General features: G+C 44.7%; 1 protein-coding gene and 1 pseudogene across 8 annotated transcripts in view; both read right to left on the bottom strand.

The window, feature by feature from the left end:
• NTM (neurotrimin) overlaps window positions 1–21,866 on the bottom strand; it is a 971,166-nt gene extending 949,300 nt beyond the window's left edge. For 2 of the 8 annotated variants that reach the window (XM_055273799.2, XM_055273800.2), the window contains exon 1: window positions 21,514–21,861. In XM_055273799.2, the coding sequence (XP_055129774.1) occupies window positions 21,514–21,595 (82 nt within the window). In that variant the 5' untranslated portion in view covers window positions 21,596–21,861. Of the gene's footprint in view, window positions 1–21,513 lie in introns of all 8 variants that reach the window. The other 6 variants (XM_063635678.1, XM_055273801.2, XM_055273798.2 and 3 more) reach the window with 6 other exon arrangements.
• On the bottom strand, window positions 6,729–6,843 carry LOC129479981 (uncharacterized; annotated as a pseudogene).
• Window positions 21,867–23,311: the final 1,445 nt, after the last annotated feature.

The following is a 23,311-nucleotide window of genomic DNA, read 5'->3' as shown; positions in this document are numbered from 1 at the left end:
GGTGGCTGGCACTAGGTAACTAACTTTATGTTTACCTGTCACGGGTGCAGAAACGAGCTTCACAGGGTGCTGGGAGCCTGTTTCCCTCTCCCAACCCTCTCCTCCCGCACCCAATCCTAGCCTTCTTCTTCTTCTTTTTTTTTTTTTTTTTTTCAGACAAAAGTCATTTGACTGATTTCAAATTCCTGGTGATATCAGGACAGAAAAAAAAAAAAGACTTGTCAACACCTTTCTTTCTTTTCCCCTATTAAGCATACTGTAAAAATCAATCCCTTTTGTCACTTCACTCTGCTTGCGAGAATGTTTAATGGATGTCAAGGGAGCTAATGATCGCTGGTAGAAAATTCATTTTAGATTTGCTATTTATAAAGTACTCAGTACTCAGGTGGGAAATTAACATGAGGCAAGGAGTGGGGCGGGGAGGGCCAAGCTTGGCAGCGGAGAGCTGGGGCCCTGCCAGGCTGGTAGTTGCTTTGTGTAGGTGGCACCCAAAGCATGTGGGGACAGAGAAGTATGTGGCGGAGAGGCCACGTGAGAATGAATAAGGGTACAGGCTCAGGAAACATAGAGACCTGGGCAAGTTGGCCTTTCTGAACTCAAATATTCTCAGCACTAAAATGCTATCTACAACCCCTACCTCACAAGGTTGAGGGAAAGATTAAATAAAATATCACACATAAAACATTTAGCAGTGCCTTGCACATGGTAGTAGTACACGTGTAATAAATGTACCTTTCCCCGCAGCCCCGTGTGGTTAGGAAGGTCAAGACAGATGGGTCAGCACAGAATTGCTCCAGGACCTCACCTGGGACTGAGCGTAGTAGTTCACACACAAGCCCACGTAGGAAGCCTGAGTGAGCACCTCCTGGTACCTCTGGCCAGGTAACCAGGTCTGCTGGTGGTACTCAGACTGAAGTATGCATCAAAATCATCCAGAGGGCTTCTTATTTTTTTTTTTTTTTTGAAACAGAGTCTCGCTCTGTCGCCCAGGCTGGGGTGCAGTGGCGCAATCTCCGCTCACTGCAAGCTCCACCTCCCGGGTTCAAGCGATTCTCCTGCCTCAGCCTCCCGAGTAGCTGGGACTACAGGTGCCCGCCACCACGCCCAGCTAATTTTTTGTATTTTTAGTAGAGATGGGGTTTCACCATGATAGCCAGGATGGTCTCGATCTCCTTATCTCGTGATCCACCCGCCTCAGCCTCCCAAAGTGCTGGGATTACAGGCGTGAGCCACCGCGCCCGGCCAAGGGCTTCTTGATCCACAGATTGCTGGGCCTCCTCTCAGAGGTCCAGAGTCAGAGGGCTCTCTGGGGGTGGGGCTTGAGAATTCATATTGCTAACAAGTGCCAGGGGACCCTGATGCTGCCAGCCAGGGACCACACTTTGAGAACCACGGAGATACACATGCAAACTCAAGTGTCTTCCTGAAATGCTGATGGCTACCACTGTCTCCCAGGCCTGCACCACTTTCTTCTTTCTAGCCCATCGAGATGGAGCAAGTCCTTCTCCACCCTGACCTCAATCCAGTGTAGGATTCAGGATTTTGAAGTAAATCACTGAATGCTAATTAATTCCTCCCAAATTTTACATCACTGGTCAAGTGTAAGGGCCAAGTGCTCAGGTTATTTTTCTGGTTTGCTTCAATGTGTAGCCAGGCCTCAGTGTCCCCTTCCTCTGTGCAGCTTGTTCCTCCATTGCTGATAGTCTGTTCCCTCCAAATCTCAAGTTGAAATGTGATTTCCAGTGTTGGACGTGAGGCCTGGTGAGAGGTGCTTGCGTCATGGCGGCGGATCCCTCATGAATGGCTTGGTCCCCTCCCTCCTCAAAGTCATGGATTCTCGTTCACTGGAAAGTTGGTTGTTTAAAAGACCATGGCACCTCCCTCTCCTCTCTTTCTTACTCCCTCTCTCACCGTGTGACATGAAAGCGCCCCTTCTCTTTGGCCATGACTAAAAGCTTCCTGAGGCCTCACCCAAAACTGAGCAGGTGCTTGTGCCACACTAATACAGCCTGCAGAACCATGAGCCAAATGAACCCCTTTTCTTTGTACATTGCCCAGTCTCAGGTATTCCTTCATAGCAATGCAAATGGACCAACACAAGCACTCAGAGAGATCAACCTTCTGCCCCTCTCCCAATTCTCTCTGTTGCATCTGGAACTCCAAACCAGGAAGCTCTGGCCTCATCCACCCCTCACCCTTCTAGTCTCCTTTTCCTGGGCTTCCCTTGAATGCTTCTCCGTTATATTTGGATTAACTGCAAATCTCCTTTGATTACTCACTCTCTGTTGAAACAGACAACCTGTTGCCACGTGTTTGATTATCGAATCCCAGGGGAGTTCCCATTTGTAACGCAGCCAGTTACAGCACACCCAGCCTTACACACACAGTCTCTGGGTTGCTATTTCATTGTCTAAGAAGTTGCTTTCAGTTTCTAATTTTTCAATAATAAGCTTCTCACGAAGCCCTTAAGCTGTGAAAATAAGCCGAAAACTGCTTTTCCAGTGATTTACATAAACACAAGCTGATCAGGAGGAGGAAAAAATAGGAAATAGTTTTACACGTTCTTCCCGAGGCTCTAGAAGCCTGGGTGGATTGCCCATCCAGTCTGCAGGTCTAGAAAAGCACAGCGGGAAGTAGGGCGGCTCACAGCACACCTGCCACCAAGGCAAATGATAAATCCTGAAATTCCTCCTGACGCCCGCCAGGCTGCCGCTTTGCCGAGGCTGGGCGGATATTCTGGGCACCGGCAAATTGTTCTGTCAGCAAGCCGCTCCCCCAGCTGCATCTCATTAGGAAGCTTGTCATTCACTGCCCAGCCACAGCATCAAGGTCCCACCCTCTGAGGTGGCATCCTGTCACCTGGGGCAGGTAAGGGGTGGCTGCGGGAAACCTGCCCAGGAGCCAGGCTCGAGGCAGGGAGCTCAACCTCCTAGAGCGTTGCTGCTTGTCTCGCTCAGGGTCATGTGGATCAGGGCCTGGCCCATAATATATGCTCAGTTATTTGACTAGCGGGAGGACTTGCTGGCATGGGGGCTACTTTCGACCACCATCTTTCTTTTTCCTTTTCTTTTTTTTTTTTTTTTTTTGTGATGAAGTCTTGCTCTTGTCACCCAGGCTGGAGTGCAATGGCATGATCTTGTCTCACTGCAACCTCTGCCTCCCATGTTCCAGTAATTCTCCTGCCTCAGCCTCCCAATTAGCTGGGATTACAGGCACATGCCACCACAGCCGGCTAATTTTTGTATTTTTAGTAGAGATGAGGTTTCACCATGTTGGCCAGGCTGGTCTCAAACTCCTGACCTCAAGTGATTCGCCCACCTCGACCTCCCAAACTGCTGGGATTAGAGGCAGGAGCCACCACTGCAGGCCAACCACCATCTTTCTCCCTATATTCTCTCCCATGCTTTCTCTTTCCCCAAATACAGATCTGAAAATAACACCAGGAGCCAGAAAGAGCAGCATTCTTTTTCTTCCCTGCCAACTCATACACATTCCTATTAAAATGTAAATAAATAGGCCATTAAAACCCACTTCTACCTTTTAGACATTGATTCTGATCAGGCTATTTCCACTATGTACCTAATACTTACGGGCAAAAGGTAGGATCCTGCCTGCTAAAAACAAGAAAAAGATGCCCAATTAAATTTGAATTGCAAAAAAAAAAAAAAAAAAAAAACAAAAAAAAAAACCCAAAACCCAAATGTCTTTTAGTATTAGTATGTGCTCTGCATAATAAAAATCATTTGTTGATCAGGAATTTAAATATATCTGGTGTCCTGGATTTTTATTTGCTAAATCTGGCAGCCCTAGCCAAAGGGAATCTATATGTACTTACATAGATAAGTGAATGTACATATTTATACGGCTTACACACCACCTAGCCTCCTCTGTCCTGGTGGCTTAAAGGATTTTTTTCTAAGGTGAGAGTATTCGAGGCCCCTCCCAGGAGGCAGGGTCCATGCTGCTGCTTCCTCTTCCACATGTCCAGTCCTGGGAGTGGCCCTTTCAGAAAGAGCTCCTGACATTCAGTCTTCACACTGCTTTAAATCAATGGTTCTCAAATTTTAGGATGAATATCCTGAAGGGCTTCTTGACACACAGATTGCTGGGGTCCGGCCCCATACTTTCTGATTTGGAGACCACACTTGAAGAGTCCTAGTCTAATGATGCTAGGTGTCACACACTCCTTTCTCTTTTCCCAGGGCAGATTAGAAACCAGGGTCCCCTGGAAGGCTAAGTATAAAAATAATGGGTTAGAGTCAGTCTTAACAAACTTTTGTTCTCCTTTTTTTTTTTTTAAGAGGGGAGTGGGTTTCAGATGTATTTTCTTTTCACAAATGTTTTTATTGATACGTAATATTTGTACATATTTATGGGGTACCTGTGATATTTTGCTACATGCATAGGATGTGTAATGGTCAAATCAAGGTGCTAGGGATATCCGTCACCTCAAACATTGGTCCTATGTGGGAGAAACATTTCAAGCCTTCAAGCTATTTTGAAATATATAATACTTTGTTGTTAACTAAAGGCACCCTTTTCTGCTATTGTTGTTCTCCTTTCTCAGCCTCTTAAATTCTTTTCCTGGTCTTATTTACTCCATCATCACTCAACACTAAGATGAGAATGTACAGTGTTCCACTGTCCTGAGCCTGCAGGAGAACATTCCCGTTAGAGAGCAGCTCCTGCAAAGGTATGGAGCTGTGAAAGGGCACCATGTGCAGTGTCTGCTGGGGCGATGGAGCAGAGTGAAGAGGGGAGTGCTGGGGACAAAGAGGGAGAGAGAGGGAGAGGGAGAGAGACAGAGAGAGAGAGAGAGAGAGAGCCAAGAGAGGGAAGCAGATGACGTTGATAGGGAGGTCCAGTCACGAGTACCTGTGCTGTCAGCGAGCTTCAAAAACATTGGCTTTTAATTTTGAAAGATGAATTGAGTGCCGAGAGTTTTCACACAGTTAATTCAGTTAAATGTGAAAACTACCTTCCAAGGAAATTCATATATCCTATTTGAAAGATGAGGAAAATAAGGGTTTGGGGAAAAAACTTAGCTCCTAAAGTTAATGATAGACTGGGATTAGAAAGGATATTCTGATTGATGTGGAGATTAAGAAATGTATTTGATATGAATATGCTTTGTAATTTGTAAAGATAAAAACATATCTTTTTAATTCCTTAAAAAGGCAATGCAAGAAAGAGTAAGTAATGAGCTCTGGATATGTTTGGGAGTTGGCCCTAAATGGTAGGACCAGAATCAAAAAAAGGGATAAAGAAAGAAGACTGGGGTAGATTATATTTTTATTTAAAATCCAGAGAAAAGACAGTGGCATGAGGGAAAAGTGATTAATACTGCACAGGATTTTCTGGTGCACTCGTCAGCTGTCTCTCCCATTACAGAAGCAATTAGTTCAGTCCTTTTTGCTTTGGAAAAACCAGGCTGCAGGTACATGGACACAAACGTGGACCTGGACATAGGTGTGTGCAAACACACACTATTTTCCCTGCATTATACTCAGGGCAAATAAAAGCCAGCAAATGCAAACTCCTTTAACTTCCTGCCACCTTCCTCCTTCCTACGCCACAGACAGCTGATTATCTTTTTTGTTAATTTTCATTTGTCTATTCTAGTAAAATATGCATGAAATAAAATTCACACTTTTAACCATTTTTAAGTGTACAATTAAGTGGCATTGAGTATGTTTACAATATTATATAACTATCACCGCCATTCATTTCCAGAACTTTCTCATCATCCCAAATAGAAACTCTGTGACCGTTAAATCACTCCCTGTTTCCCTCCTCCCGCAAGCCCCTGATAGCCTCTGCATGAATTTGCTTACCCTAGGTACTTCATGTAAGTGGAATCATACCTTATCGGTCCTTTGGTGTCTGGCTCATTTCACTTAGCATAATGGTTTCAAAGTTCATCCATGCTGCAGCATGTGTCAGATTGCCTTCCTTTTAAGACAATAATACCCATTTATGCACAGACCTCATTGTGTTTATCTATTTGTTGATGATGGACACTTGGGTTGTTTCTACCTTCACTATTGTGAATAATGCTGCTATGAACATTGATGTATAAATACCGGTTTGAGGCCCTGCTTTCCATTCTGTTGGATATACACCCAGGAGTAGAATTGCTGAGTCATATGGTAATACCGTGTTTAGCTTATTTTTTTCCAATTCACTGACTGATTTAGTATGTTTAATGTTGTTCTGTTTTATTTTGTTTGTTTAGACACTGAGTCTTGCTCTGCTGCACAGGCTGGAGTGTGGTGGTGCAATCATAGCTCACTGCAGCCTTGAAATTTTCGGTTCAAGGCAATCTTCTCACTTCAGCCCCCTGAGTAGATGGGACTACAGGTGTGCACCTCTGCGCCTGGATAATTTAAAATTTTTTTTTTTTGTAGAGATGGGATTTTTCTATATTGCTCAGGCTGGTCATGAACTCTTGGGCTTAAGCAATCCTCCAGCTTCAGCCTCCCAAAGTGCTAGGACTATAGGCATGAACCACCAAGCCCAGCCTGTTTAGCTTTTTGAGAAACCCCAAACTCTTTCCACTGTGGTTGCATCACTTTACATTCCCACCAGCAATGCACAAGGGTTTCAATTTCTCCACATCCTCACCAATATTTATTTTCCTTTTTTATTTTGTCAGCAATATCCTAATGGGTGTGAAGTTGTACCTCATTGTGGTTTTCATTTGTGGTTCCCTAATGACTAGTGATATTGAAACATCATGGTTTTATGGTGACAATGCCTTAACCATATGTGTACCCTATGGACTTGAGGGCCTCTTCCATCCTTATCAAGGGAATACCACTTTTTCCTCCTTTCATGTGACCAATAGTTTCTTAATGTCCATCCATCTTTCCATGGTGATAGGCCCCTGACTTTGGGCATGTGATCATCCACAGGGGATTGTGAGTTTCCCACACGCTCTTCTACTTAGGTGTGGCAATATGGCTGAGTCCTGGCCAAGAGGAGGTCAGCAAGGATGCCACGTCATGGCCTCCAGGAGCATCTGCAGGGGGCAATGCCCGAGTACCTCCTGCCTCTTCTTCATCTCTCCCTCATTCCACTCTGGCACACAGATTCTGCCGCCTTAGACCGTGGAGGCAAGGCCATGTGCAACAGGTCCAGAAGGCAGAAAGGCCTGGGTGCCTGAGTTTAGGGAACACCTCCCTAGCCATGAACAGACAAAGTAGAGTATTTCCATAACCAGAGGGATACAGATTATGTTATTTAAGCCACTCTAATTGCATCATTTTTGTCATTTGCAGCTGAATCTAATCATAATGCATATTCTCAAACACTTCTCTCCTTCTTCACTTTAATGAGTAATGGAAGCAGTCTGTCTTCTTCTTTTCAAGACTCCTTTCTGTACCCATTCTCAGGATTCGCCACTCCTCGCACCTGTTTATATTCCCTGAGGGCCTCACCTGGCCAGCCATCCCCACATCCTCCTTCTTGCCTTTCCTTCCCTGGCCCCTGCCCATCTCACTCACTCTCTCTCTCTCTTTAAATAGAAAACCTTTTGAAATAACTACACTCATTTTCTGACTCCACTTCTTCTTTCTATTGGTATCCCCACCCCATTGCTCCTCCCCACAAAACTGTTATCCCCAAGAACATGGAAGAGATTATTGCAACTAAGTATAATCTCCCTCGATCCCTTAGAAACATTTGACACTGCTGACATTCCTGCCTTCCTCAGATTTACATCATTTGGCCTTGATGGCCTCATACTTTCCAGATTTTTCTCCTGTGAATTTGTCCACTTTTTGTCAGTCTGCTTTCCCAGATCCCTTCTCCTCCCAACCTTTAAAGACTAGTGCTTGCCCTCAATTCTTTTTTGTGTATTCCTTACTCTCTCCCTGGGTAATTAGTTGTATCTGTGTTGAAGACTGTCTTTGTCCATACCCAGAGTTTCAGATCCATCTAGCTAACCTCATATTGGAAACCTACTGTTAAATCCATCATGACCCAAATTGCATTAATTACTATCTCTCTAAAACCCACCTCTAAAACATTCACTTAGAAAACAGAAGTCCTCTTACACTTTCTTTATTACTTACCCTCTTCTTCCCTATCCATCTCCAAGTCTTAACCCTTCTACCTCCACAACTTTTGAATACCCCTATATCTCACCTTCTCTGCAACTGTCACTCTGGTGACCTCGTGCCTAACTGGTTGCAACGTCCCTGAGGAGGTTCCCTTTCCTCTAGTCTTGCCCAACTTCAATTCATTTCCCATATTGTAACTAGAGTGACACATTACCATTTTCAACTAACCCAAATCATGTTGTTTGGCCACTACAACTGCAAGTGTGATCATGTTACTCTCAGGCATACAATGCTTCAATGCACCCTTTTCCCTCAGTATAAAATCTTCAATGAAAACAGTTCTAGCCCTGACCTCTACCTACCTCTCTACATATATCTCTTGTCTTTCCACCTACATTCCTCCTCCCATCACCCCATACAAACACACTCAATCTAGCCATATTTGATTTCAGAATCCTGAACTCCTACCATGCTCTCTTGCCTGTAGACATTAGCATATGCAGTTTCTTCCACTCGTAACACTCATCTCTCCTCTCACCTGGTTAAATCTATTCACCTTTATCTCTCAGCTTTAACATATCTTCCTTCCAGAGAACTTTCCTGTCCTGAAAAGTCTCCCAAATGCTGCCATAGCAAACTGACCTGCTGTTATCCTAGCACTTACCACGTGGTAGTCACTTGTCTGTTTAACTGAGTGCAGGAATTATACCTGCCTTGTTGTTGTGTATGCCTAATACTTAGTAGGGTCTGAACAAATAATTCTAACGTGGATGGAATATAAATGGAAGTAAGCACCTGGCCATGCTTTCAGATCGATTATGTTGCTCTTTTAGCATTAGATTCAATGATGTGGAGATGCCATGTCTGTATCATTTGGAGATAACAAAAAGCTGATGAAGACATCTCATCGGGATCCAAAAATAATCTCAATGGATTTAAACGATGGACACAGGGGCAATAAAGTTTTAAGTGTTTAAAAAGATCATTTAGGGAAGATCACCTGTGAGCAAGGATAGGCAAGGTCTTATGGAATCAGTTATTTCATGAAAGGAACAAATACAGCCTCAAATTGAGCCAAGGATGTGGCATGTCTGAAAAAAAGAATGAAACTAACACAATAATTGAATGAACCTATGTAACTATAAAGTCCAAAACCTGTTAAGTAACAGTTCACTTTCTACTTTGCCAGTCAGATTATAGCTGGCAGAGTCTGCTCTGGCAACACCTTTTCAGTTGATCATTTTCAAACCCGTCATGTTTCAAAGATAATGATCAGGATGATTAGTGCTCCAGAAACTGCGCCATGCAATGATCACAAGAAAGAACGAAGGATGCCAAGATAAGATAAGTAGGGTCTCTGATAGTCATCTCTTAGAAAGTGGTTCATACACTATTACTTCTATCCTGATAGCTCTAAAGGCAAAACTTAAGGAGGGGCAAAGTTTTGCTCCACATAGATTCATTAGAATTGTATTCAGCTGCAAGGAAAAGAAAACTAATTAAATGGAGATTTTTTTTTCACAAGTGATGATAACTTTATAACTATGCATTCTAGAGCTGATACAACTGCTATGTCATCTTGAACCTGAGTTCCCCCTATCAGTTTGAGACACATGAAATTACCTATACTCAATTATTTTTTATTTACCCAAACAGCAAGTCCATGTGGTTTGATCTACAAGGGTCCTTCTCTGTCATTCTTGATAGATGTTCTTTGTCCTCCTGTTGGTAAGTGGGATCCTGCACCTCCAGGAAGAAGGGATCCTGCACCTCCCAGTCAAGAAGGGAAAATAATAAAGTCCAAAAAGCACAGGCCATCCAAGTAAAACCCTCCACACCATACCCAGTCATCTTATGCTTGTATCCCATTGGCCTGAACCGCAGTATATGACCATACCCTGTTATAACAGAATCTGGAAGTTGAGTATTTTAAATGGGCATATTCCTACTATGAAAAAATTTAGAGTACTATTTCAAAAGAGAAAGGATAGAATTGATATTGAGGAGGCATCAAAAATGCCTGCCAGAATTGCAAAGTGCTTTCTCACATAGTTTATCAGCTATGAAAAAGAGTGTTAACATCAGTTATGCTTAGCTGTACCTCCCAATAGAATCATCTGCTGTTCTTTTGAAATAGAGATGAACTTTCCCTATTCTGACCTGTGCCAGGAGAATTTTTGAGAGTCAGACCTGGGCATCTGCTTTATAACAATCTCCAGAGGTGATTCTGATAAGCAGCCAGAACTGAGAGAGCCACAACTCAGGTAGTGAGTGTCTGGTCACTAGAAATCTCTGGAATTCTTGAGCAGGAATTAATCAACACAGTTCAGATAGTATTGTTGCCTTGGGGAGGAGACTGGGCAAGTGAAATGCCACGGTATCTCACAACTCTAGGAGTCCATGAGAAAGCTTCTGGATTTAATTATTAAATTATTTGACCTTGGACAAGGAGTTAGCAGTATGAGAAAATAATGGAAAAAAATGACAATATGGCATTTAGATCCTTTTATTAGGAAGTTTTCATGGAAAAGGAAGAGAAAATGTAGAATGATTAGTTAATCCTTATTTGTCTTCAGAATTAGCAAAATGGTTTATCCAACTATAAATATTCATGTATCACCAATTGCATTGAGAAAAAAAGCTGTTGATTAATCTATCCCATGTCTGGGCTGAGTTTCCTCTTGACTGTTCAGGAAGAAAGTCAAGTACCCAGGCCGGGCGCGGTGGCTCACGCTTGTAATCCCAGCACTTTGGGAGGCTGAGGCGAGCGGATCACAAGGTCAGGAGATCGAGACCACAGTGAAACCCCGTCTCTACTAAAAATACAAAAAATTAGCCGGGCATGGTGGCGGGCGCCTGTAGTCCCAGCTACTCGGAGAGGCTGAGGCAGGAGAATGGCGTGAACCCCAGAGGCGGAGCTTGCAGTGAGCCGAGATTGCGCCACTGCACTCCAGCCTGGGCGACAGAGCGAGACTCCGTCTCAAAAAAAAAAAGAAAGTCAAGTACCCTAGTGGACAGCTTTGTGGAAGAAAGAGAGACTAGATTTGGAGAAACAGCTAAAAATCATTGGACCAGTTCACCTTCTCCAACTAGATAAATTCATCCAGTCATTTTCCTCTTTTCTTAGGTTCAAGCTTCCCTGTCCCCATTCTTCCCTCTGATGCCAGCACCTCACCTAGATGTAGAGCGTAGGTTCTTCCCCCTTCCCCTACTGATCTGAGCAGTTCACCATTAGAATGACTTTTCCACTTTTGGGTCAGTTTAGCCTGAAATACTGAGCTCCACAAGTACTACTACATAGGTACCCATAACATCTGGTTTATTATTGATTACAGCCAGGAGGGATTACTAATATACGGGGAAAAAGATTTAGGATCTTAAAAAAGGATTTGTCAGAAAGAAGAGAGGAGTTGAATCTAAGAACATGGCTTTATAATAGAAAGGGTAAGTTCTGAGGTCAGGCTCTTGCATACCTATCGAAACAACTCAGGCAAACGATAAGGAAGAGTTGAATGAACAATAGCTCACCTTGAGTCGACAGAGTTATAGGGCAGCTGAAATACCTAGTGGGATCTCAGGTCTTCCTCCCTTCCTTTCATCCATAAACACTGAGTATCACATTTGTCCCAGGGGCTGTGCTATGTGTACTAGGTATATAAAGATAAATAAGACAGTCCTGGCCCTTCTGGAGCCCACAGCCTGGTAAGGGGAGATAGACATGTAAATAGGTCACCTACACTAACATGTTATGGATATGAACAGTAAAGGTAAGAAAAAGTGCACGGCAAGAATAAGAGAAGGAGTAAGAAGACTCAGCTGGGCGCGGTGGCTCACATCTGTAATTCCAGCACTTTGAGAGGCTGAGGCAGGCGGATCATCTGAGGTCAGGAGTTCAAGACCAGCCTGACCAACATGCAGAAATCCCATCGCTAGTAAAAATAGAAAAAAATTAGCTGGGCATGGTGGCACATGCCTGTAATCCCAGCTACTCTGGAGGCTGAGGCAGGAGAATCACTTGAACCCGGGAGGCAGAGGTTGAGGTGAGCTGAGATGGCACCATTGCATCTGAAGCCTGGGTAGGAGACTCCATCACAAAAAAAAAGACTCAAAGGAAAGGGTAGCGAAATTTGAATTTAGTCTGAAAATATCAAAAACATTTTCTAGGTAGAGAGGGGCAGGGTAGGGCCTGAGCATAAGCCGAAGGAACAGCATGCCCGTGTGCTTTACAGAGCGAGCAACAGGAAACCCCAAAGAGGCCATGGAGCAGGGAGTGCGTCGGTTTAGGAAAGAGGCAAACTGAGGACAGACCGTTAGGATTTCACATGCCTTGCCACAGAGCTGAGACTTCATTCTACTTGGATTTGGAATCAGGAGAAGCTATAACATGCTGGGCTCTCATATACTGGGCTACCAGGACACACTGGGAGAGGACCGGAAGAAGGATGCAGAGGAAGCAGAACAACTCTAGAGAAGAACCACCAGCACTCTGTTAATGGATGATTTTATGGAAAATAGGAGGCAAACCTTGGAATATTTAACCTAGTAAGGAGGAAATTCAGGGGAGAAAGGGAGGAAATCACAGTTTCAAATATTTGAAAAGAGTCATGTTGTAGAAAAATTAGACCAGTCCTGTGGGTAGTAGAATTAGGTAATATTTATTGAGAGCTTACTATGTACGAGGCAGTATTCAAACATTTTATTTGCATTAACTTGTTTAATCCTTATAATAACCTTACAAGGTAAGTCCTGTAATTATCTCTCTGTTATTGAAGAGAAGCTGAGTTGTACAGAGGTTGATTCAATTGCCACAGATCTCAAACCAGAAACAGGCAGAGCCAGGTTTGGCTCAAGGCAATCTGGGCCTGCAGCCGCTATGTTATAACCACTCTCTAGATACAGGACATGTGGCTGGTTTCTATAAGAAGGCAGAATCTCCTTCTCCTTCCTCTTCCCCTGCCTCTCCTTCCCATCCTCCTCTCTTCCTGAAATCTGACAGTCACATGCAATGGACTTCTGAAGACATGCAAGTTCCTGTCATTGGAGACAGAGGCTGGAGGACCACTGCAGCTGCATTGTTGAGGGGTCAGAGCCCAAAACGAGGAACTGAAATAAAGTATCTTGAAAGTCCCTCTGAGCCTGAGCTGGTTGTGAATCAGGAGTTGTCTGGCACAGCAGTATGAACACTCTGGGCAGCCAGGTGGGTGTGTGGGTTACCCAGAGACTAAACTTGGCACAAATCTGCCAGTAGCCCTGCTCTAATGTGCCTCTTAGATCTGCTGACTCCATCAGAAAACAAACAAGTTTTCACTCCTGCACACACCACAGGAGCTTTCCCGGCCATGTGAGTGGAGCCAGCATCACTTCTACCTAACATATGAAGCTGCAAAATTGTCATTGAGGTTCTGAGCATGAGTCTTTATTGAGCATGAGAAGGAGGGAGTAGTGTAAGCCACGCAGCTGGATAACTGATTCCTGGGGAGGGGCAGGGAGGCTAGGTAGAAGAGAAATATGTAATCCTCACACCTAGGGATGGAGCTTCTTCTAAGGCTCGTCATTGCTGAGCACTCTCCAATCCAGCTCAAACACATTCCTTTCTTACCCTCAATCAAATGCCTCCTGAATTTCTCTTGTAGGAAGGCTTAGGAATTGATCAATTGAGAGTCATTATCAGTTCTATTCCCCCTACCCATGACAAGTTAATCCTGTCCTTCCATTCTAAGGATGCTTTACAGGTAAGTAAATGCATGCATATATGAATACACAACATCAGATATATGAGATAGCATGTAGAGTTTGCATGTACACACATCACTTACATGTTCTGACTCTGTTCATTCGTCTGTGATGCTGTTTATATTCTTACCTTCCTGCAGGCAGAGGCCGGTGCTGAGTATTTTCTTTTAGCACCACTACCTATCAATAACTATACTCAAAAAGACTAATTGCAGTATTGCCAAATGTTGAACTTGGAACGAGACTTGAAAATCTCTTAGTCCAAGTGTTTTATTTTAGAGTGAGAAAATTGAAGCCCATATAGGGGATGTGTCTTACCCAAGGTCTTTGAACATGTTCAGATGGCTTTAGAGGTACACTTTTCAACCTGACTACAGATTAGGCCTTCTCGGAGAGCTCTTAAAAATATCAGTGTAGGGCCCCATTCAAAGGGATACTGATTTAATTGGTCTGTGATAGGGTCCAGACATTGGTATTTTTATAAAGTTCCCCAGGTGATTCTATGGTATGGCAAGTTTGCAAACCACTGGCTTACAGACAGAGTATTGCAAATAAATGCAGATTGCACCTACCCGCTGAGGATCATTCTGACTTCTGAGATCAAGTTGGGAGATGTATAATTGCTCTAGACCACTGGACTTGGAAGAATCATGGGTTTATGAGAAAGGTAATTACCTATTCTTGTTCATGAGAAAACCTAGGCATAATCACCACCACCATGATGGAAATGCAGATAGCAGCAGCCCTCCTAAAGCATTCAGGGTGCAGCTATAGTACACAGCATGAGCACCAGAGCAGCTTTGTTACCTCTGTACACACAGTGCTGCAAACACAATCCATGGATTGAATGAAGATGGGTGTGTAGGAGAACAACTATGCAATGTGACCTCCAAAACATTGTATCCCACCAGAAGAAAACAAAGGAATTCCTTTTGTTAATAATGTATTTGTATTATTCCAGGAACTCTAAATGAAGACGTGATGATTGGGTGGCAAATTAAAAGGGTTCTCATAGAGAAGGTTATCTTAGCTCTACCCTGAATTCTGAATCCCTCCTGGAGGTCAGATGAATAGTATTTGCCTCATGCAGAAAAGCTGTCTGAGGCAAATTCTTCCCTGGCCTTATCTGGTATTCTCCCTTTATCTTCTTGGCCCTCCGGTTCTGTGCAGAAGTCAGGGCGTAAAGGAGGTGGAGAGGCCAGAGAGGTGACAGTGATGTTCAGCATCAACCAGTGACTCAAACACACAAGACAATAACCACAAAGACAGTGAACTCACAGCAGCGTTCCCCATCCTATATACACCAAAGACATCCATGAGCTCCTTTTCTACAAGAGGTTGTGTGGAGTAGCAAAGGCAGCATCTCTGTGTTATGAGAACCCAGAGCCAGGGTGTGCACGTCCTCTCCCCAAACCCCTGTCTCAAAACAAGGATTGAGGGCTAGTTACTTTCCTGCCATCCATCATCACTTGCATAGGAGGCCAGAGGCTGTGTCATGGAGTCTCCACCCTTGCTTCTGATACTGCTATTGTTGCCTTCCATTTATGACAAAGGATGCCAAGCCAAGCCAAATCTGAGAGATGCAACTAGGTCTTTGGTCTTATTCGTTAGTTGCTTTTTCATCGCTGTTGTATCTCCAGCACCTAAAACAATGCACCGAACGTAGTAGGCACTCAATAAACACTTGGATGTGACTGAGCCAGTGGACAAATAAACAACCAGATAGATTTTGTGTTAGGGTGAGAGTTTGGTGACACTTCCAAGATGAGCAAAGGAAGCACCGCTGGAGAGTGAATTTGAATGAGTAAGTAAAGCCAAAACCAGCAGTCTTTTGATCAGTCTTTTATTATCTCAAAGGGCAATACTCTCACAGAAGCTAAAAAAAAAAAAAATCAAATTTAGTAACCTAAGATGTCCTTAGTAACAGAGCTGAAGAATGTGTTTTCCAATATTTGATTTCTTAGCTTGACAGTCTCTCTTGAAATACTCTCTTCTCCGCAATGAAAATGTGAATCTTTGTTGGTTTGTTTTGCAGTTTGCAAATGACTTACAGAGCTCTTCTGGCAGGGTTTCTGTTTCTCCACTTGCAAATAAACAAAAGGCCATTTCTCTAATATGACTTAAGTAGGGGAGATTTTGTGATCTCCTGTCATGATTTTAGAAGCAGTAGAAAAGGAGAAGAGAAAGGAGGGGCAAGTAGAAAGAAGAAAAAGAAAAACCGAAACAGGCAGCTTATAGAAGCTGAGAAAAAAAGCAGGAAATAGGCAAAGATAAATTTGATATGGAAAATTAGAGTGTGAGAGATACCAAATAATGGAAGACTCTGTAATTAATAGGATCCCAGAGAACCTTTTGGGGAGGGCTGAACTCGCCCATGGTCCATTGGCCTCCCTCCCCGCTTCCATCACATCAGCTGGGCTCCTTGTGAACTGTGAAGACAGGCTCTCCCCTCCTTCTCCTAGGCAAGCCTGCATGAAGCAGAGCAACCCCTGCCAGCTTGACCTAGATCTGTCAACTGATCAATTACTTTTCCCATAGAGGAGAAGGAAAAACAAAAGGAAGATAGAAAAATGGAAAGAGAAAAAGCTAAGGTGAAGAACAGAGAAGTAGGGGGAGTGGGCAGAAGGAGAGAAGGAGGGAAGGAGGGAGAGAGAATGGGAAGGAAAACGGATGTACTCCTATATCTTTTCAGTTTAAGCAGTGGTAGCAAGAGCAGGCTTAATCCAGAAGGTTGCATAAATAAAGACATACATACATACATACATACATACATACATACATACATACATGAAAGAAAAAATAAAGTTCTCAGAGGTTACTGACCAAAATCATAGTCAAAGCAGAAGCTAGAGCTCTTTTTTCCCACCCTTTGCCAATCCAGATTAGAGCTATTTTTTCTGAAACTCCTACCTGCAGCTCCATCCTCCCTAGTGCTCCCCCTCTCCACCATTCACACTGCAGTCCCACACTGAAGCCTCCTTTTGCAAAGGGATGGGAGGCATGCTCCCCGCAACTGCCTTCTAAAGCCCTTCTGCCCTTCCCCAGTGCACTCTCTGATAAGATGAAGCACCCTCCCACAATGGGGAGGAGACGCTTCTAGGAACACTAGGATGGTACCCTTTGACCCTGCCAAACTGTATGCCACCGACTTCTTTATTACTTTATGCTTTCATTTTTGTATGTTTAATTGGTTTTATTGAATTTCAAATGACTATAGACATAAAGTAAACCTGTAACAAGACAATAGAGCAGAAAGGAAGTAAACTGCATAAATATAATCTCAGCATGGAGTTCCACTTAGCACCACATGTTTGGAGTGGTACAAGCATTAATGAGTCCTTACAACACCCAGGGGAGTCGCTCCCCTGCCTGGCGGGCAGGTGGGGAGATAGGCCCGCAGAGGGAAAGATTTTTCCCTACAGAAAACAGAGAAATTTGAGCTTAGATGTACATGTCCCCCATGGAGCTATGTTCAGACCACTAGAAATGGCTTGAAATCTGGAGACCATGCATATTGCGTGTTTGAAGCATTCGTAGGATCTCTGCTACAGCAAGATAGAGAGCAATGTGGGTTTTTTGTTTGTTTGTTTGTTTGTTTGTTGACCTTCAGCATTCTAGTTTGTGGACAGAAGCAGATCATGAGCTTGAATCCAAAATACTAGGAAAAAAGCCAAATCACAGACCTGTTCATCCTACCCAAAGTGTGCCTCTACTATGATTGAATGGCAAGAGCATTGCAAATCTCTCCAGCATGTGTTTCTTGCACATGTCAGAATCATGTGCCCCATATTGATTCAGAAATTCTGCCATTTCTTGGGATATTGAGAGAGCTCACTTCATCCCAAGGGACAAGTTTTGGCTAAAATCAACACTAGGTTGTTTGGCCCATCAAGAAAAGGAGCCAGTACCAGCCTGGCAGACGGCATGCAGGCAGAGAGCAGAACCCAGGGAACTGCCAGCAGGCAATCTAGACCCTATCACCTCAGGCAGGGACCCAAGAGACACAACTGAAGACACTATTCAGGACGCCTGAATTAAAACCAGCGCTACAGAAGAAGGTTACTGAGAAAGAACAGAAGTCAGGGACTGCACATTGCAGCTGATAAGACGAGATTTGGGGGCTTATATTTGGCTTTAAGGGAACCAAAAATGGGAAGAATCAGGACCAGGACCAGGCTCTGTGCCTGGTAACTAAAGCTGCAGTTTCAAGAATGGTCTTCATGCAGCGCGACCTGCTGGCCAAGGCAGACGCTCCCCAGGCCGCTCGAGCGAAAGCTCAGAGGGCCATCCCCGTTGGTGAAGTGGCCTCCTAATACAAAGGGTGGAGGTGAGCTACATTTGTGCCACTGTGCACGCCTTGCCAGGAACTTGCCCCAAGTGGGCAGCCCCAAGCCTGGCAGGCAGGTTCCATTGGATGAGGCTCCCTGACCCCCTCCCCTTACTGCCATGCTTCCAAGAGCCTGCAATGCCTGCCTGTGTCAGGCCCAGCGTCCCATCATCCCAGGCTAAGGTTTCCACTTTGCCAGTAAATATTGTTATGGTCTCATCTGCCACCCATGAATCTCAGAAGCATTGCCCAGCTCAAGCTGCTGCTGGCACAATATGTGTACTGTGCATGGCAGGAACCTGGCCGGCCTGCCCAGCTGAACGGCGCCCACCACCCACCTCCTGGGTGCTGCGCGAAGGGGAGTGTGAACTTTGCCGAGGCACCTTTTCCTTCTCCTCTGCCCTGTGTCTCAAGCTAGCTGCTAAGTGGATGCAGGATGTGAAGAGAGGTGAGGAAATGAGAAAGGTAAGAGAGGAACCTAGTCGAGCAAATCGGAAGGTGTTAAAAGAAACAACAATCCTTCGAAGGAGAAATGGTCGGTTTTCTAGAAAGAGGAAGCTGCAGCACAAGCAGCCATTCCTTTCAGAGGCTCTCAGTGGCAGAAGGTGGGCGGTGGGTGTGCTGCAAAGGACAGCGCCGGATCCAGTTCTGTAGCGTCTGCTCCCAGGAAAGAGATGCCTCTACTTAATCAACTCTGGTGTATCTTAGGGCCAGAGCCCCAGGGAGCTAATCGCCCCTCCTGTCGGCGTCACTAATCAGTGCTGATTCCCTCAGAAACCCCCCTCCCTACCTAAGCTGGATCATGGTTGCTGGTTGGGTTGGGGGGAGGAGCAGGTCAGGGAGGGGTTCCTAACCTGTCACTAGCACCAGACACCTTTTCAAGAGGCAGGAGGCACAGGAAGTAGCAGCTCTAGGAAGAACCAGCTTAAAACAAAAACAGACGAGAAGAAAAAATCGCCTTGGAATGTGTACTGCATTCTAACTAGTCCCACTGGGTCAATGCAATAGAGGTGGATTATTGCAGGCAAGACCTGGGCTGCCTCAGTAATTCTGCAAGTTTGATAAGAGATAGCTGGCAGACTTCAGTTTCCTTCCTCTGAAAGAGAAAACAGACATCACCTTTGCCACATCTGACTGGCATGCAATATGCGGGTCTTTGGGGGTCTTTCTGCCTTAAAATTGGGCAGCCTTGTTCTATTACGACACACTGAAGCCTATTCAGGGCTGACTGGGTGAGGGTAGCACAAATAAGGCCATCATTCTTTGTGAGAAATTCAGGATTTGGTAGAATGTGATAAGTAAGGTCTGAGATAGTGCTGTGGCCGCCACCCCTACCCCAAGTTAGGAACGACCACAAAATCTGATGGCACCTTAAATTTGCACCACCACTTTGCTACTCATCTATTCAGAGATGATTCAAAGTATGAGCAAATATTATGCTTCCCTGCATTTATTCTGATGAAAAAAAAAATCACGTATGCTAATTTATATGTAAATTCAGTATGGCCCTGGGGCTCCTGGCATGCAGCCAGCAGAGCTGTTGATGGTGGAAGTTTGGTCATTGTCTCCAGTTTGATGTCACAGACAGAAGAGACATGGATCTCAGGACAGATAGAAATTACTGAGGGCTTGGGACCTTCCCTCTCCCTACCTCTGACCCCTCACCCTACCCCTTGCCTGCTTAGTTTTCATTTTTGCTGTCAGCTCCCATAGAAACTGCTTTTCCGAAACTGCCCGGTCCTGAACTCAGCTTCCCCACTTCATTCTTGCGCACCCAGAACAAGCAGGGGTGCACACACACGCACGCACACACACACACACTGATACTGCTCCACATTATATAAGAGGAGTCAATCAAGGATGCCTCCAAGTTGACTCCCTTCACTCAAACACCCACCAAAGCCCCTAGGGGAGAGCAGGGAGATCCTGAGGCCCGTGCCTCCTGGGGTTGGGTGCAGCAGACGACATCATGGGCATCCCTGCAAGATTCACCACCTTGGACTTCCTTATCATCCGACACGGATCCCTCCTGTCCCCACCCCTTGCCTTCTTCATCGAGCCCCAGTCAAGGGTGTACACATTTGATCTTTCCAGCCTGGTCTCTCTGTCCACCTTACGTGGATCCACACTGCAGCCACTGCAACCTCTGTCAAGAGGACAGCAGCAATCCCTAAATCCTAACCTCGGAGAAGAGTCAGCAGGACTACAGCTCAGGACTCAGCTCAGATCAGGAGAACTCCATACTGCAGGGGGGAGAAGAGGGCGAGGGGGTGGGACTCCCCATCGTTTTTCACTGGGTCAGAGGGAACTTTCCTCTGGGGATACAACTGCATAGGACTGAGCCTCACCTCCCGAGAGAGGGCTCCTCCCCCACAGCCCTGCTGGGCCACCCTGGGAAAGTTTCTCAGCTTGTCTCGATCCTTACGAGTTTTAGCTGTGTTTAATAGGAAAGAGGCAAACTGGTTACCCCAAAGGACAGGGCAGGTGGGAGCAAGAAGATTAGTGGATAATTCTGTTGCTGGAACGAACGGACGTGAGAGCCGGGATGGGGTGTGGGGGGGCACGGTGCAGCAAATGGACTGAAGGTGGAGGCTGATTCCAAATGCACAGAACACAGCACTGGGAACATCAAAGCTTGCACTCAACTGCAGCCCCCAGGGCTCCCGGCTCAGCCGATAAATAAACAGAAAATTAGCATTCGACTCTTATTGCCTCTCTCCCTTCAACTTCGAAAAGCTTTTTAGAATTTCAGAGCCCCGGCTCCCCTCCCTTTTATCTGATTGTTATCCACACCTCCGACCCCAGCCACAAACACACCCCCGAACACATTTAAAACTAATACAGTTGTCCCCCGCTGCTGCAAATTGACTCATCCCTTGAAGCTGGATCGCTGACCAGAACCTCACAGGAAGCACCTGATTCTTTCTAGCCTGCATTTTCCCCTTTGCTCCTTTTAAAAGCTTGGCAAGTTCGCTGGCCGATATTTAAAGTTTCCTCTTGTAATTTCTTCCCAGTCGCATAAGCAACACATTAGCAACGCTGTTGCCGTCCGAATCTGTCATTTCCCCCTGCTTACATGTGTGCTCCGTTGTGTATGTGTGCAAGAATGTGCGTGAAGCCAGGGAGCCTAGCACACAACCGCAGACCTAACGGGAGCACCAAACACGTTTTACTTATGCACATACATTCCCCCATTCCGGTAGCAGCCAGAATCAAATCAATATTCTCACAGCCTAGTCGGGAGAATGAAGTCCCAGCCATGCTGTCTAAACGCTCTCTCCTCCACCTGCAAACAGCGCAGCACAGCCGACTCGGGGAGTCTGCAAATCTTATAAAGCACACTGTACAATTCCTGGGTCTACCGAAGGCAAATCAATAGCAAGCTCTTACCTTGGAAGAGACACAGAGCAGCCAGCCCCGTGAAGATTGCCCAAGAGATAGAACTGTGCATTTTTGGCTGGATGGTTTTCATGATTTTTTTTCTTCTTCTTTTTCTTCTTTTTTGTCAGGTTCGGTTTTTTTCTTTCTTTCTTTCCTGATAGATTGTGTTGCTCTCAAGCTTGTGCAAGGAGATTTAAATCCACTGTTTTGCTGAAGGACACAAGAAAGCCGAGGGTGTGAGAGAGTATGACTTCTCCGTAATTATCTCCACTCATAGTCTGGCACTGAGACACATTGTACAATCTGGCCCTGGACAGCCCTCCTACAAGCTGCAATCATTGGTTCTAATCCAAGGATTGACAGAGCTACAACACACGCGCGCGGGCACACACACACACACACACACACACACACTCTCAGGAATCATTTACTGGGCAAATCAGGCTAGCTGATTAAAGAGACAGGAGCCTGGAGAGATAGAATGATAAATGCCACTTTGCCCCTTCTATATTACTTTCATTTTTTAAACTGACAGTCTCTGAGTCTTCTGAGTATCAGAAAATCCCTTTCCCCCTGGCATTCCCTGGCCTCCTGAACTCAGATTCCCTTTGCACTGGAAAAATCCCATAGCCAGCCATGGCTTATGGGAAATTTTAAAGGGACATTTTCATGCTCAGTGAAACTTGTAAAGATGAGTCAAATTTCATTTGTTGGTACCTATTTTACCCTCCAATGGAAATATCATTCAGTGACAGCTTTTTTTTCTCTCTTTCATCAACCTTTCTACTTAGTTGCTTTGAAAATAGTAAATAACTTTCAATTTTCTCCTCCTGTCACTTCTGTTTCAGAACATCTATGTTACTCCTCTTTTTCATTCACTTTTTAAAAATCAATTTCCTAAAGTCATCCATGTGTATATGATACAATGAAAAGGTACAAAGTACCTAGTATTTGAGAAGAAGCTCTACAGTCTGAAGATGGAGAACCTTCTTCAAAAGAAAACAAAGCAAGAGTTTATTCCCCATGACTTGGTCAATCCACATCCACTAAAGCAATAACAGAAGCATCCGTGATTTAAACTGCAGCGAGAAAGACTCAGGTTAGACATGCGGAGGGGCTTTCTGAGTGTAAACTTTGTGTAGTTCCTCAGAGAGTTGAAGACATTAACCTCCTCGGTGATAGGAAAGAATAAAAACTGAACAGAAATAAACTAATGGATATAAATGATTTCTTAAGAGATCTAATTCTAGGGCCTGGAAGTTTATTCTAATTTTTGGCTTCCCCTTTATGAGAAGCAAGTTAGAAGATGTGGACAAAAAATCTAGCAAATGTAGCTCCTGGCTAGGCACGGTGGCTCACGCCTGCAATCCCACAACTTTGGGAGGCCGAGGAAGGCCAGTAGCCTGAGCTCAGGAATTCAAGAGCAGCCTGGGCAACATGGTGAAACCCTATCTCTGCTAAAAAAAATCCCTAAAAATATCTGGGTATGGTGGTGTACACCTGTGGTTTCAGCTACTTGGGTGGCTGAGGCAGGAGAACTGCTTGAGCCTGGGAGGCAGAGATCGCAGTGAGCCGAGACTGCGCCACTACAATCCAGCCTGGGTGACAGAGCCAGCCCCTGTCTCGAGAAAAAAAAAAAAAAAAAAGAAAAAGAAAAAGAAAATGTAGCTTCTCACAGAACCGTCCTTAGCTAATTCTGACACATTCATACCCCTACTATGCCTTGACACACATTTTAAAAATATTCTTCTAGAACTCCACCGCTAATTATTATACTTCCTTGTAACCCCATAAAAATGTTAATGTA

Source organism: Symphalangus syndactylus, chromosome 3 (genome assembly GCF_028878055.3).
Source record: "Symphalangus syndactylus isolate Jambi chromosome 3, NHGRI_mSymSyn1-v2.1_pri, whole genome shotgun sequence".
Lineage (NCBI taxonomy): Eukaryota > Metazoa > Chordata > Mammalia > Primates > Hylobatidae > Symphalangus > Symphalangus syndactylus.
The sequence above is the reverse complement of the archived record's forward strand: the minus strand, read 5'-3'. Positions and strand labels throughout refer to the sequence as shown.